At 41.8% G+C, this 16,779-nt stretch overlaps 2 protein-coding genes across 3 annotated transcripts in view; one reads left to right on the forward strand and one right to left on the reverse strand.

The window, feature by feature from the left end:
* Nucleotides 1–16,496, reverse strand: part of LOC115107667 (5'-nucleotidase domain-containing protein 1-like) — an 82,135-nt gene extending 65,639 nt beyond the window's left edge. The window contains exons 1-6 of the mRNA XM_029631169.2: nucleotides 16,246–16,496; nucleotides 15,488–15,579; nucleotides 15,158–15,229; nucleotides 14,851–14,960; nucleotides 14,575–14,654; nucleotides 14,365–14,446 (exon numbers count right to left, since the gene is read on the reverse strand). Of these exons, the coding sequence (XP_029487029.2) occupies nucleotides 14,365–14,446; nucleotides 14,575–14,654; nucleotides 14,851–14,960; nucleotides 15,158–15,229; nucleotides 15,488–15,579; nucleotides 16,246–16,338 (529 nt within the window). The 5' untranslated portion in view covers nucleotides 16,339–16,496. The remainder of the gene's footprint in view (nucleotides 1–14,364; nucleotides 14,447–14,574; nucleotides 14,655–14,850; nucleotides 14,961–15,157; nucleotides 15,230–15,487; nucleotides 15,580–16,245) is intronic.
* LOC115107666 (collagen alpha-1(X) chain-like) lies at nucleotides 6,541–14,205 on the forward strand. 2 transcript variants are annotated; one of them, XM_029631165.2, is made up of 4 exons: nucleotides 6,541–6,669; nucleotides 7,157–7,295; nucleotides 8,201–8,236; nucleotides 11,753–14,205. In XM_029631165.2, exons 2-4 carry the CDS (start codon nucleotides 7,172–7,174, stop codon nucleotides 13,609–13,611), a joined length of 2,019 nt encoding a protein of 672 aa, XP_029487025.2. In that variant the 5' UTR covers nucleotides 6,541–6,669; nucleotides 7,157–7,171; the 3' UTR covers nucleotides 13,612–14,205. The 2 variants fall into 2 exon arrangements, with proteins under 2 accessions (XP_029487025.2, XP_029487026.2); XM_029631166.2 differs by lacking the exon at nucleotides 8,201–8,236.
* Nucleotides 16,497–16,779: the final 283 nt, after the last annotated feature.

A 16,779-nucleotide genomic window follows, 5' to 3' on the forward strand; every position in this document is an offset into this window, starting at 1 on the left:
ACAGCCAATTACAGTAGCTCATCTAAACAATCTGGTACTCCATGTCATTGTTTTTGTCTGACTGCCACATCACTAGTAGCGTCTGTTGCTAGATGCCATATTAAAGAAAATGATCAGACAAAATTCAAATTAATGCATTTCAAATAGGCAATATGTAATGATTTCTTTCCTGGTAGGACAGTGCTTCAAGAGTCAATGTTGTGCAGACCTATTTAATTCATCTCCTGTGAGGAGGCCAAGGACGTGGAGAAAAATCAGTGAAAGCTTGATTCTACAAATAGCTTGCTCTTTACCTTTGTTTACAAATATAACTCCACACATTTCTAAAGCTGTCTTGTTCTAGCTGTTGGACACATAAGCACCCATTTTGGGAAGAGAGGAGAACCAAACACTATATTTAAATGTTCTGTGCTTTCTGCTCCAACTAAGAATCCTGTCATGCCAGAAAGAATGTGTAATTCTCCTCCCACTCTTTCATTTCTCAAAACACACCTAAACACCACGTGTCAACAGCCTTTAATATATGGATTTCACAGAGCTCAGCTGATGATAGCTACACGCATACAGCACCTAAGCCTACACATGGCCAACAATAATTGCATAAAATGAGGGAACACATATGGTGGTGAACTACAAAGATCCAAACATTGACATTTTGTAACATATGGACCCAAAAAAATAAGAGGAAAACTAAACATTTATCCAGACAATTTAGCACCATCAAGAATAATTGGTTGAGCAGATATAGTAATGGAATCCTTTTTTAGTCAGTCTAATGATAGTAATGTAAATGAACTTCCAACAAAATAAACATTTAGCTTTCCCCCCCTTCTATTCCACCACGGTATTCACAAGAAAAGATTTATTCAGAAGTTCATCCTCATTCATTGGCCCTGGGTTTCTGTTCAAAGAGGAAGTAGCAAGCCTACAGTACCTCTTAAACCAAACATTCTTCCCACCGTACTGAGAGTGGTGTTCAGAGATTCTTAACCCACACACCTAAAATAAAGATCCAACCAAGAAAAACAAAAACAGTCCTGACCAATGACAAACTCTAAAAGGGGAAATCCAGAAGTTTGACACTACTGTTTGAAAGACATACTACAGGGCACTAAGAATGATAGGCCGCAGCTTCAGAAACACTATAAACAATGTGTGCAGAGATTAGGATTCAAGGCTAATCTAAACCACTGTGCACAACCTATTAGGGATATTCAACCAAAAGGTGGATCTACTGTTTCAGACAAAGCTGCTCACTCTTGAATGCTGTTTGCAAGCTTTGGCACTTCTAAGTTCAGGTCAAGGCTTTTAACCAAATCCTTGTCAAAAGACCAAAGTGAAAATGCAGTATACAAAGATATATTTTAGGGCTAACTATGGGATGTTTACCAACATGCAATGGCTTGAATTCTCAATAGTGCCTGCATGTCTTGTTCTTTTTTTTATCTGACCATAATTATTTTGAGAGCTTCATAATTTGGTAAACACAGGAGCTCCTCCCAGAATAGCAAAAACAAAAAAAAGTGCATCCTACTGGGCACATGTCAATTCAGAGTAGTGGGCGTGTCCAATGACATGGTTTTAGAGGCCCTCCTTTTGACCGCAGAGAATGTATTGTGCTATTTTAAAAACTCATTTTATGCTATTCAAAACATTTAGCCATGGCTTATGCCATGCTCTCATGCTATCTGAGTGACTCAAACATTATATCAAAGTTGATGGGGGCCCCATGCCATGATAGTCATTGCATTTTAGTTTCTCCCAATCTGTCTAGTTTTTATTTTGGTGATTGTTCGTTCTCAAAGATGATCTTATTTAAAAATATATATATAGCTCTATTGTCTTTTCCACATAGTTTATATCTGGTTTTAGTCTTAAGTTCACTTTGAAAACATTTTACAATCCCCCCCCAACATGTATGTTTAAAAAAATATATATATATTCTTTAGTTTTGTTTTTGTGGCGGCCATGATTTAGCAGCAGCGGTAGGGGAAAACACTGCTATCTCACCACTAACTCCTACACCACCTCCAGAGGTGGAAACCTGAAGGCCGACTGCCAGGTCAGCCAAGCCCAGAGCCCAGGCCAGAGCCCAGGCCAGAGCCCAGGCCAGAGCCCAGGCCAGAGCCCAGGCCAGAGCCCAGGCCAGAGCCCAGGCCAGAGCCCAGGCCAGAGCCCTCTACACCCCCAGCGTCCCTTGGTCATGAGTTGCTGGACTCTGGGTCTGGGACGCCAAACTAGACAGCAGCTGGGGGTGTCAACAAGGCAAAGGGTGGCTACTTTGAAGAATCTCAAAAATAAAATCTATTTTTATTACTTTATCACTTTCTTGGTTACTACATGATTATGTATGTGTTGTGTCATAGTTTTGATGGCTTAAATATTATTCTACAATGTAGAAAATTGTACAAATAAAAAAGTAGGTGTTTCCAAACATTTGACTGTATATAGTTTGCAGATTTCAATCCAGAGGCAGACTTCTTGGTCAGAATACTCTTAGATCCATAGCTAGTAGAAAATATGCTGCAAATTACAATATTACTCAAAAATAATGCACTTGGACAAAATGTTCCATCTTATTTTGTCCTGGTCAGAGTTCACACACACATTTGAAAGAAGATTGAGCAACAGTGCTGGTGTCTCAATACCAGAAAAAAGCCATGGGATTGGCTCAGGCATCCATGTGAGCCGTTTGTTCCACTTAAAGAGCTGTGGAAGGCATAGTTAGACTGAAAGGCACTAGTCATTAAGGTTCTCCTTTGTGTTGTGTACTGCCTCAATGAACATAATTGACTTCCAACAATCCCCTCCCATTACCTGGTCCTCAAGGAGAGCCTAAAATTGGAACCAAATCTGATTTGGAACATTCTCAAGACTTTAGCGTGAAAAATAAAACATTCAACGCTTTTGGCCTTAATCCCCCCTTTCTGTGATTATCAGCTTGTCAGTCATTTCTTAATGTAAGTATTTACATCTTAAAATGACAACAACAAAGTCAGGAGGGATGCATTTTGGGTTTCTGGTTCCTATTTGAAACACAACCTCAGCCTCCTCAGGTTGGTCCGTTCTGCTTTTGACCCGAGATGTTTTTCTTTTGGGTCCCTGTAATTGCACCCTTACTCAGCTTGGAGGGCCAACATCAATCCTTCCATTCATAAAGCTGCAACTGCCTCTTAGTGGCATATTGGGTTTATTAAAACGTTATATCTGTATCCCAGTCACTTCCCAGCTAAAACAAGCTATCTTTAGACTCCCACTTTCTACTCCTTTAACTGGCATAGTTACATCATCAACCTGCAATTATTTTCTCCTTTCTCTCAGGCAGTGTGGCATCCTCAAATCACTGGGAGCAAACAGAGGAGAGAGATTCTAAACACAGACAAACGTGTCTGTCTCACACAGCCTATAACCTTCCCAGCAATCTAAAACTGAAGCAACCACCACCACAATGATTCAAATAACCCGGGCAGCAAAGACAAGCCCAGGGATGATCATTTTATGATGGCAAGGTTTGCACTGCAATTATGATGGAAAAAAATATTGGGCAAAATAATTAATTTCATAAATCTAACAGAGTGCTGTAAATCATTGGGCTTGTAAGAATAAAATATATATTTATCTGTATCTATTATCTGAACGGTCAATTATAGGATTTAAACATCCAAAACAACTTATTTGTAGTCCCAGTCACCAGTCCAACTTTACCCATGAGAATAAATAGACTACAAAAAGCAGTTGCTGTTTTGACAGGGTATTTTGCACACCAGACACATGAAACCATGGCGAATGCAAAAGGCTTATTTTAATTGTATATATATATATATATACACACACATATATTCAGCTTTCAATTAGATTAAAAACATCTGCCTAGTGCTTACTAATTTGAGAAACATAGGAATCTACATTTGATCTCCACAGTGTGCCTGTATCTTGTACTAAGATAATGGGATAAACAACTGCCCCAGAATTCCAGTCATCAGCATACTAATTAAATCCAATGAAAGTGAATTAGTCACGTCTGGAGAGAAGCATTACTGTTCAACAGTTACAACAGCAGCACTACAAAGGTTACGTCAGAACCTTTCATAGACTCTCCTAACATTCTAATAGAGTAGCAAGAATGCCACCACATCATAAAGTGGTTCAGGAGTGATGTGAAAGAGGCTTTATGTACAAATGCCAACGTTTGTGCATTTCTTAACAGGCCCCATTGTCACGATGCAACACTCTGATGACTAATACAATAGAGTGGTCTTGAAGGTGTTTAACTTCTATCCTGCACACAAACTGTCTGTAAGACAATCCGGACACACCCCCAAAAAAAATCATAGATGCAAATCTAAAATAAACATGTTGCCACTGTGGGGTCCACGTAGCTTTCATGGTGAAAGTGTGATGAGGGACAGGGACATGTGAAGTTTTTAAGTGTTGACTCCACCCCCTGTGACTCTGTCATTTAACTAAAGGGGGTTTACCAAGGATGCCCAGTGGCTCGACTGGCTTTCTTCTGCGGGCTGTAAACTAAGAGTTGAAAATATGTCAAAAAAGCACAGTTAGGTTTTCTGAAACCTAAACACATCCTAGAGTCCACTTCAGTCATAACTACAGTAAAACTTAAACTGGCATAGATTAACAAGTGCAAAACAGCTCAAAGAAGAACAAAGATAAATACTGCAGATAAGGAGACAAACACACACACAGTCTTGTAGAGCTAACCTCGTGGGGACACACTTCAGTCCCATTCAAAATCCTTTTTTCCATAACCCCTGACCCTAAACCGTACTCTTACCCTAACCCAAAAACAAAACCTTAAGCCTAAAACTAACCCTAGCTCCTAACCATAAATTTAATTCTAACCCTAATTCCAACCTTAACCCTAAACCCCCTAGAAATAGCATTTGACCTTGTGGGGACCAACAATTTGTCCCCTGTTGGTCAAATTTTAGTTTGTTTACTATTCTTGTGAGGACTTCTGGTCCACACAAGAATAGTTAAAACACATCCACACACACTGGTAGCAATGTGAGGCAGAGCTTCTTTATACAAAATGTAAAGCTGCAATATTTAATTTTGGGCTACCCGACCAAATTCACATAGAAGTGTGAATTATAGATCTGCCATTCTTATTGAAAGCAAGTCTAAGAAGCTGTTCTATGTGCTCTATTTCGATGTTTCCCATTCTTAAGTTTTGTTTTTGTTTAATTTACTTCCAGTTTTGTACACCTGCTTCAAAACAGCTGAAAATACAATGTTTTGAGTTTCATGAAAATATATTTCACAGTGGTTTAGTTGGTACAATGATTCTGCTTGTTTTGTCACAAACTGAATTTAGGTGAACAATTAGAATTTTAGAAATCAGGAAATGGCTGATTTCTTCATATTGCACCTTTAAGTATATTTGTCCACTGCATGTGACTGTCCCACATGACATTGTGTGTAATACGAATGTTACTATATAGCCCGTGGTGACATCACAAAACACAGTTGAGAGACTCTTGGGAAAACTAAAAGGTAGGTAATGCACATAAGAGTACTGCACATAATCAAATCAGTTAACAAGATATGAAAAAGTATAGAAGTAAAGAAAATTACACAAATAAGACCATGGTGGACCTTCGATAACACACGACAACAAGAGGTCTGAAGACAGAAACTCAACTCTGACCTCTGATGTACCCATCTTGCACTGCGGCTCAGTGGAGGCATAGTACCGCTGTATGCACTCTACACCACACACAGTTAAAACAATCTAGCTCTCCAGTGAATAAAATAGCATGGCTATAAATGTAACTAATGTTTACCAGAGTTCACTAAGCTGACATACCGTATTGATTTTGTTACCACAATACACGATCTGACATTCAAATCCTGCAAGGGAGCAATATATTAATATTTGTTTGCGTGCACAAGGCAGAAACTACACTGTTGCCTGGAAATTCCTGCCATAAGGACTCAATGGTCTGGGCCATTCACATTGTTATTTACCCTGACAGAGGGACTGCATGGGGTGACCGGGAAAAAGCTCAAGTATAGACGTTTTTCCAGGGTAAAATGCTCACTCAGTCAATAAAATGATTTTGTAAACATGTAATGTACTAAAGCCATTCCTCAGCACCTGTTTTTGAGCAGTCGAAAATACGCATCAATGTGTAAAAGAGGGGAACACTTATGTTATTATTAGAATTCATCAAAAACACAGCAATTAAGATGTCAAAGACATCCCAGAAAAAAGTTATACCCATATAGCTCTGTATACGACTTGAACTTACAACCACATATACCCTCAAAAATATCAAATGTCTCCTACACCGAGTTAAACCTCTTTCCGTGCTGCTCCATTGAGAATGGGGCAAGGGAGGGAGGGAGGGAGCGGTGGGGTTTTTAAATGCTATGAGAGGACTATCATCCTGAAGTGACATGCCTTCTCTCTCTGAAGACATGGCACCCTTCATTAAAGCTGACATCACAACGGGGCGGGACGCCTATACTAGGTCGATTGTGGGTGATGTTAGAGACAGATTTGGTATAAATACCCTGAGCCCAGTGGCCTGGGTAGCAGCAGCCAGCTCAGACTTAACCTCCAGACTTAAGGACTATACAGCAACGTGCCGGGACAGCAGCCTCCCGACCCCCACTGATCTTTTGGAGCCTAAGTCTTCTCTGCTGGTAGGTGTACCCTGTGTGTGTGACTCTTGTGTGGCCCTCTGTTTCTGGTGCTGTGAGGTGTACAGTGTGTATGGGGCCATGGAGGAGGATGTTGGAGTCTTGGGGGAGTCAGTTGGGTGCATAGTTGAGGATCAGGTGTAAGTAGAGGGTCCTGGGGGTGTATAGCTTCAAGTGTTCCCCGTAGCACGGGTCTTAATCATCACTGTTATGAGATGGTTCACTTGACGGTGGGGAAGGGACAACCCATACATAACAGACTGAGGTACCTCTGGATATCTGACTGAAGATTGGGGGTCTGCAATGTTCCCTACTGCGCTTGTTTCTTGTAATTCTGACTCAGAAATGTTTGTTTGCCGTTGTGCAGGCCCTGCTATAGAATGGTACTGTGTGTCTCGCCACTGTCTCTGTATGTTGAAGACCATTGACATTTCAACAAACTGATAGAATGTCTGAAAATATTCTGATGTTCTACATTTCTTTCATGCAGGTTTAACGTCACAAGATGGACCTCAGGGTGACAAGTGTTCTCCTCCTCCTGGTGGCCTTGGCCGTGGCAACGCCAGAGAGATATTACCATGTACAGAAAGTAGCCAAGCAGCAGTATCCTACCAAGAGCCAAGTCCAAAGTAAGTCTCAACATCTTCATGTCTATTAGCATGTTATTGCTGTAAAAAAATATTTTGTACATCAGCTTTGCAGTACATTCTCTTGGTCGAAAGCTTATGGAAGATTTCATTCCAATTCTAGAATGTACTAGAGGTTTGTCAGTCGGACCAGGAGTTTTTCTTCACCACCTGACTAGAAAAAAACTCTTGGCTAGAGAATAAAAATGTCAACCTGGAAGATACATGACTGTTTTGAATTCCTAGTTTTACCAAAATGGGACTTTAAGTACAGAATAGTGAGGTATATGTAATATGGACAAATAAGCATGGTTTGTTAAAATATACGTTTTAAAAAGTTACTAATTAGCCAACCAGTTTAATGTTATTTAGCCAATTAATTAATTTAAAATTGCAGAATATCCAGCATTACTTTAATTTACAACAAAAAAATACATCACTGTGGAAGTTAACAGTTTCTAGTAAAACACTCTACATAGAACATGTAATCTTATGAAACAGATAGCACATTATCCTTAAGGGAACCAGTAACAGATGTATTGATGGGACCTGAGGCAATGTCTCAGTCAATCTTGTTGAGGGTTTTCACCTGACCATAGTTGTGGTGGCAATAGGAAACCATGGGCCCATGCATCCTTCCACGCTCCCAAGACATGACACACTCGTTCTTCAACAGAAAGTGGATAATAAACATTAGTTAGGATAACAACTATTCTTCTGGCTGCAACGGTGCTGACAGTCAGACCACAGAGGTTCTGTAGAAGTGAGAGCCAGGGGCAATTATCACTTCTGTATGCCTTGTTAAAACACCAACATGCACCAGCTGCCACATAACACTGCTTCCAAGATATCTCACTCTTGACAAATATTGAAATATCCTGCTAAATATCCTACTATCTTCTCTTCAGGAGAAAGCTCAGAAGACAGCGGGGAAAGTAGAGAGGGTAAGACAGTGGGGCTTGACAAAATGGAAGAGATCAGACCATTCTGTCAAGAATATGGTCCGGAGTCAAGTGTTGCTGCTCAACCAGACTCCGGCACTCAGTAGCTTTGTTGAAGATGTTTTGATGCAGTTTTTATGGCCGGTGACCTCTGACATATAAATAGAATACTTTTCCACAACTCAACAATGAAAACAGATGTTACCACATTGCACTCCCAAACAAACCACTTTGTAGTGTGCTTAAATTGTCTCAATACTTCTCAAAACAAACACCCTAAAGTAGAGTAGACAAAATTGCACATAATCTCAAATATGCATCCTCAGTTTATATAACGTTACAATGTGAGAGGCATGGCATAGCCTACATATAGAAATATATGGTTTGACGCTGACAATAGACACGTGATCTAGGCCTAAACCATTCAGACTAGACAAGTCAAGGTTCAACAGCTGGCTATGCCACTGTGATGACTGTGGTCAGTACCATCACCTCCCAGTTTCTGAGGTATGACTTGGCTGCCAAAGTGTCCAGTTCTGACACATTCTGCTCTTCTGGGGTTTCAAACCTACTCCTCAGTGGCTTTCAAATTACAGCCCTGTCTCGCCGTTTTGTTCTCAAAGTGCTATTCCAAAGCAGGAAAAGGCAAACACGTTTTTCAACAAATAGTGCATCCAATCCACTTTGTTCACTGTAACCAAATGTTCCCTACTGATTTTGTATCAGTACTTTACACCATGGCAATACAACACCACACATTACTTGAGGACAGTGTTGGGGAATAGTGAACTATGTAATTTAACTAAATTTAGCAGTAGCTTGGAGGTGGTTTAACTACATTCAAATCTTGGTAGTGTTTTCAGTAGTTAATTACTTTAGGGCATATAACAACAACATGGGTTCAGGAAATTCTTGAGGTATTGTGGGCTAACCTCTCAAAGACAGGGATAAAAGTATCCTGTCAGCATTTCAGGACTTAGACCAGATGCCACACATTTAAACCATTATATCCCAATATGGCCTGCATTGTACCCTAATATGTCCTACCCTGTAGGAGGAAAGGTTTCAAGGTGAAGCACATTCATCAACAACTGGAGGACCACAAACCATACCATGTACTATAGACAACTTGGGAAATTAAAGAGTTCAACATAGTATGGGTACATTAAACTAACTGGCTACAGTAGTCTAATATATAGTCTCAACATGCTGTGCATTGTACATGTACACCAGTGTTTGTGACCATCTCCTCAGACCACTGGTGCTGTCAAGATGACCCTAGGAAAAGCAGTCCGTTCCCACAACCTCCCTCCATAAATCACAGACCCTGTTGTTTTAAATCGCATTGTGGTGTTTCAGAGGGGAATACCAAAGCAAAGGACTCAGGACAAAGGAAACAATTGACATGCAAGTGGTCAAAGAGAGGGACAAATGGACTTAACAATGATACATGACATGATCAAAAGTATGTGGACACCTGCTAGTCAAACATCTCATTCCAAAATCATGGCCATTAATATGGAGTTGGTCCCATCTTTGCTGCTTACCAGTCTCCACTCTTCTGGGAAGGATTTCCACTAGATGTTGGAACATTGCTGCAGGGACATGCTTCCATTCAGCCACAAGAGCATTAGTGATGTTGGGCACGGATGTCGGGCGATTAGGCCTGGCTCGTAGTCGACATTCCAATTCATGCCAAAGGTGTTCGATGGGGTAGAGGTCAAGGCTCTGTGCAGGCCAGTCAAGTTTTTCCACACCGATCTCGACAAACCATTTCCGTATGGACCTCTTTGTGCACGGGGGCATTGTCATGCTGAAACAGGAAAGGGACTTCCCCAAACTGTTGCCACAAAGTTGGAAGCACAGAATCGTCTAGAATGTCATTGTATGCTGTAGAGTTAAGTTTTCCTAAGGGTCCTAGCCCGAACCATGAAAAACAACCCCAGACCATTATTCCTCCTCCACCAAACTATACAGTTGGCACAATGCAATGGGGCAGGTAGTGTTCACCTGGCATCCGCTAAACCCAGATTCGTCCTTCGGACTGTCAGATGATGAAGCGTGATTTATCACTAGAAAGAACGTGTTTCCACTGCTCCATAGTCCAATGGTGGCAAGCTTTACACCACTCCAGCCGCCACTTGGCATTTTGATCATAGGCTTGTGTGAGGTTGCTTGCCCATGGAAACCCATTTCATGAAGCTCCCGACAAACAGGTCTTGTGCTGAACTTGCTTCCAGAGGAAGTTTGCAACTGAGGACAGATGATTTTTACCCGCTACGTACTTCAGCGGTCCCACCCTGTGATCTTGTGTGGCATACCACTTCGCAGCTGAACCGTTGTTGCTCCTAGATGTTTCTACGTCACAATAACAGAACATACAGTTGTCCAGGGAAGCTTAAGAAGGGCAGAAATTGTACAATTTGTTGGAAAGGTGGCATCCTACAGTATGACAGTGCCATGTTGAAAGTCACTGAGCTCTTCAGTACGGGTCATTCTACTGCCAATGTTTGTCTATGGAGATTGCATGGCGGTGTGCTCGATTTTATGCACCTGTCAGCAACAGGTGTGGCTGAAATAGCCATATCCACTAATTTTAAGGGATGTCCACATACTTTTGACCATGTAGTGTATATAGAGCAATGACAAGCAGAGGCAAAATGTTACATTTTCAAGCCTAATTCAAGAGATTATAATTTCATACTTTGCTTTATGACTTCTATTTTGCACAGGATGGACATCTGAGAGATGGTAGATTAATCCGATCAGGGAAACCCCTCCGCCACTACATGTTTGCAACAGGACTCAATAGCAAAAAACAAACATGACTGGTGCATGTTGTTCCTCAATACCATTACAAGTAGGGCACAGATATCAGTCATCAGCTTTCTAAAACATCTAAGATCCATTTGGGGCCTCACTGAGAATACATCAACATATAAAATGAAAGACAAATCATTCAGATGCATTAAAGAATTTTAAAAAGTGGACTCAACTCTTCAATTGAGAATACTCTGATAGCAGACAATGGACTAATTGTCTAAGTTCACCTTGAGTGAAATAAAATGAACTCTGGAAAAACAAACTTATTGAGATGGAGAAAAAAAAAGAGAACCTGAATCTAAACCAATTAAAGTTGACTGTGCTTGTTAACTGTATCTTAAAGCCACAATATGTAACTTTTTGGGCGACCTGACCAAATTCACATAAAAATTATAGATCATGTATAGATTATTCTCATTTATGTCAGGTCTAAGAAGCGGTAGATCTGTGTGTGCTATTTCTATGCTTACCTTTCGGTTTTGTACATCAGCTTCTAACAGCTGAAAAAACTATATTTTTGGTTATTGAAAACATATTTCACAGAGGTTTAGATGGTACAATGATTCTCTACACTATACACTGCTGTTTTGTCACAAACTGAAATTGTCAAACTATTAGAATTATAGCAACCAGAAAATAGCAGAGTGATTTCTGCGTATTTCACCTTTAAGTAATTATACTTATCCATTTACCCAGCTGTTGCAGGGGAGCCAGGTATTCCAGGATCCCCTGGTGAGCCAGGACCTATGGGCCCCCCTGGGCCTCCCGGCAAGAGTGGCATGGGACATCCCGGACCAAAGGGCCCAGCCGGGACCCCCGGACCTGCTGGATACTCTGCAGCTGGCAAGCCTGGCAACGCAGGTGCTCCTGGGAAACCAGGTAGTAATGGCATGCCTGGTGAGAAGGGCCATACTGGCGCAACTGGCGCCATGGGTCCAAGAGGATCTCCCGGTTCCCCTGGAAGCCCAGGACCTGCTGGACAATCTTCTGTTGGCAAACCAGGCTCACACGGTCTGCCCGGCAGCATGGGGCCAAGGGGTGAGCCCGGACTTAAAGGACATCCAGGTATCCCTGGTCTGCCAGGACAAAGGGGAGAGAAGGGAGTTGGTATTCATGGGGCACCAGGTGCAAATGGTGCAGTGGGACCAATGGGACCATCTGGTATGCCCGGTCAACCTGGAGTTGGTAAGTCTGGTGCCACTGGATACCCTGGGGAGCCTGGAAAGTCAGGTACTCCAGGTAGGGATGGAGCTCCAGGAGCCATGGGTCTGCCAGGGACAAAGGGCCACAATGGAAACCCTGGGGTAGGAGCACCAGGAAAGGCAGGTGAGAATGGCAGTCCAGGTATGCCTGGAAATATGGGACCTAAAGGTCCCCAGGGACATGCTGGACAACCAGGTGCACCTGGCATGCCAGGAGTTGGTAAACCAGGAGCTAATGGCATGCCAGGAGACAGAGGATCACCAGGTACATCCGGAACCACTGGTCAAAAAGGAGAGCCAGGGCCAACAGGTTACACTGGGGCAACAGGTGCTACTGGGCTTACGGGTCCAGCTGGTCCCCAGGGTGCTAGAGGATTCCAGGGAGAGACAGGTATTCAGGGCCTTAAAGGTGATGTCGGCATGGTGGGAGCTCCTGGGCCAAAGGGAACCAAGGGAGATCAGGGACATCAGGGTTATGCAGGGAAGTCAGGTATCCCCGGGGCAGCAGGACCTCCTGGTGCAACAGGTGCTACAGGACATCAGGGTAATAAGGGAGGTCAGGGCCATACTGGCACTCCAGGTACTCCAGGTGCAAATGGGCTTCCAGGAGCAAAGGGACACACAGGCACACCTGGAGGACCTGGGAAACCAGGCGAGAACGGTATCCCAGGGGGAAGAGGACCAGTGGGGCCTTCAGGTACAGCAGGTCAACCAGGTCATAAGGGTCACCCAGGTCTTCCCGGTACACCCGGCCCAGCTGGCCAGATGGCGAAGGGAGTTTCTGGTCCCATGGGTCCACCTGGAGCTCCTGGTTCCAGAGGTCACAATGGTAACCCAGGTGCTATGGGACCTCCTGGCCCACCTGGTCCCCCTGGTGAGATGGTCTACCATCATGAGAAGAGCATGCCCATAAAGTCCCATGAGATTATGATGCCTCATCATGAGATGATGAAGGCCCCCATGTCTGCCTTCAGTGCTGTTCTGACTAGGGCTTACCCTTCAGCAGGATCACCTATTCAGTTCAACCAGATTATTTACAATGGTGAGCAGCACTATGACTCCCAGACTGGCATCTTCTCCTGCCAGGTACCAGGTCTCTATTATTTCTCCTACCATATGCATGTTAATGGTGCTAATGCATTGGTGGCACTGTACAAAAATGGTGAGCCAATCATGTTCTCATACGATGAGTACAATAAGGGCTTCTTGGATCAGTTGTCTGGCAGCACTGTCCTTATGCTGAATGCCCATGACCAAGTCTACATTCAGGTCCCTGATGAGGAGACCAATGGTGTCTTCGCTGCCGACAATGTTCACTGCTCTTTCTCTGGGTTCCTGATTGCTTCAACGTGATACAGACACTAATAAAACCGTGAAACCTTAAAGAAACTACTTAAAGAATAGATCAGTTTACAACTTCCATTGAGATTTGGTTGTCATTGTAGAATAAAAAAAATGTACGTAATATTCTACAAGTTCATTTGTCTTTCAAAAGGCTAAAAAAGTAAGAGCGGCAATTTTCTGAAGTATTCCATTGAGACAGGCATTCAGTTCATGGAAGCATTCAAATAAATTCAGGGGAAGAATATAATTTAGGAATTAAATGGTTTATCACTATTCCCTATTTGCACAAGTATTCAGCAAATAATGATTAAAACGTTTGAAAATACACAAAATGGTGCTCTTTGACTGCCTGCAACATTTACAGCAGATTTTTTGTTTTCAAAGTGTTTAATAAATGTCTTGTAATATACATGCAAAGGAAATCATGTTTTTGTCTTTTGCAATGCTGTAACAAACCAGCAGTGTATTATTGTTACACGCATTATGAAAAACAGTCATTCAAAAATGTACTATGTCAACAACAACTTTATGCCTGAGGATGCATTTATGCTATGTTTAACTTACTGACCAAAGTAAAGAATAAAGTCGAAGTTCTGAAACTGATGCTTTTGTCTTGTTTTTTTGTGTGACAGTACGATAGGAAATGTAAAATATTGTTTGATTTTGAGCCCACTGATACGGCCAATTAAATGAGTGATTCTGATATGGTGCACTGGTTCAACAACGGAAAATGATTGATTCTAAAATAAGTGATCAACCTACCTTTAAATGCTGAGGTGTTGTAATTGTGGTCGATGGCAGCGACCATGTCTTTCCAAAAGTCTGAATTCACCTCATTCCCACGCTGTTGACCAAACAAAATAATGTTCTTGAAATTAAATGCTTTATAGGTTGTTGTTTTTTATACGTTTCATTTAAACAAATGTGTAAACATGAACTATCATAATGAACATGGATTTGAATAGATTTTACCTTGCGCAACATATCCACAACTCTTCCACAGAGAAGAGCCCCGGGTAGATCGAAATAGTTGTCATAAAAATAGTACTTTGCTGCGGAGAATAAAACAGAATATATTTATTGTGAGAAACAATCCAATCATTCACCACTCTGTAAATTGGAAATAAAGTGAGAAGAAAAAAGCCCATGTTTTCAGGAGATTGCATTATCATGCATTATCATGAAAATTCAACTGCATTACAAAAAAAAAAAGGAAGGGGTCACACAGATTCAAGATTCAAGACTTACTAGATCTCGTAAATGTGGTATTGAGGCTATTAAAGTGCTTCCATTCCCTTTTTGGACCGTAATGTTTAATGATCTCTTCTGTTCTGAGGTTATTGGTCCCATGGGTTGCTCTAATGAAAACAAACAGGTTTAAAGTCAGGCTTTTTATTTCTTTGGGGTGGAAAGAGGAGTAACAAAAAGACATGCGTGCCCAAATACTGTACATTCATACTGTACCAACACTTCAAAACAGGAATTTTTCCTATCAATATTAACAGAAACCAATATCAAGGCATGCATTTAACTGTATCATTAACTGTAAACCTACCGTAAGACAGTTCCATCTTCCGCCAATTTAACCAAGTTTCCATCCTCAAGGTCTACCACTAAGCCCTTGAAACTGGACATACAGAATAGACATTTCATAGTGGTCTTTGCCAAAGAAAACGCATGTTGATCCATGTCCTATGCTAGGCAATAACAATAAGAATCTGTGAGCATTATTCAGCATCTTCCTTTATGCTTAAAAAGTGCCCTTTATCCAACCTGAAAATGGGGTAGTCTGAATTTACAAGGGCACACCACGGTCATTACTCATTACAGCATAGAGAGGAAGGGATGATTGTATTCAGTCATTCTTCTGCTGCTAGTGACTCACCAGAAATCCCAGCTAGCAGGGGTCAGTGTGAGAAGGTCCTTGTCATAGTCTTTATGCTCCACCAGATACCTGGTAAAGCTCTCATAGATCAGCTGCAGAGAGGCACAAAAGGGTCACTGTTGTAATCTATCCACAGGTGGGGTGAACATTCAGTGACACTGAACATGTATTACTGTACGATACATATACACTGTACTGTATTGACAGCTACCACGATGGAGCTGCCTCGTATGCATTAAACCGATTTGTAAAGTCATGGCTTCAATGTCATTTACGTTCCACACAGAGGATGCCATTGGTTTTCTGCAGCTGGCAGTCAGATGTCACACAGACGTGACTCATACCAGACACCTTAAGGGCCTGCTGGCTAATCTGTTGTTGCTAGCATGTTGCTTATACATGTCATGTTAGCTATTTCATGTTGCAAAAGAGAAAGACTCCCCTGCACTACAACAATATCGTTTTAGGTTTTGGCGCGTGCAATACGACTACAACGTTTAGCATATGAACACCATGTAGGACGTATTTTATATTCCATTCGTTTCGTAATACATTACGAGTAGTAGCTATTGATGAAATGCAGCGAACCGTGAATGTCTGACTTGACACTGCGAGTTGGAAAGGATGGTGATGTTGCATGCAATCATTAGGCTACTTGGTAGCAATTGCCGGCTACATTGTTACTGTATCGTGCTGTTAGAAATGCGAAGAACAGCACGCAACGTTAGCTTTAGCTCGTGAGCTACAAATAAACTCACCCTGGAGGTCTCTTTCAAATGGTACCGACAGAGTGTGTGGTCCAAATCAAAACCAATGACATCACAATCTGAAAGGGAAAAATATTCGCTCATTTTAACGAAAATGCTGGAAAACAAGGATGTTGCCCGGTGCACTCCTGCACACTACTGTCAATCAATGGGCTCGTTTGCGTGGTTAGGCTGAAGCAACCGACTGAAGACGAAAGCCAATGAGTACGCTTCGAACACACCGACTGTATTTGTGCGTTTTGGACACCAGAAGTGCTTTAATTTCCAATGGAACGCTGCGTTTGCCTTGCAGCGTTGCGTTGCGTTGCGTTGCATGTGTGTTCTGTGTAGGTCATGCGTTCGATACATGGAATGTATGCATCAAATTGTATGCGTAGATTTGACAGAAAGTAGCAAAATGTGAATGTTGAATTTTTGTTGTACACATATCCAGTAAATAAATGTGGGATTACATAATAAAAACAGTTTGATTGCGTAATTTCTTTACATATTTTATTCATTTATTTGCCAAGCAGCATACATATG

Source organism: Oncorhynchus nerka, linkage group LG24, assembly GCF_034236695.1.
Source record: "Oncorhynchus nerka isolate Pitt River linkage group LG24, Oner_Uvic_2.0, whole genome shotgun sequence".
In the NCBI taxonomy this organism is placed as follows: Eukaryota; Metazoa; Chordata; class Actinopteri; order Salmoniformes; family Salmonidae; genus Oncorhynchus; species Oncorhynchus nerka.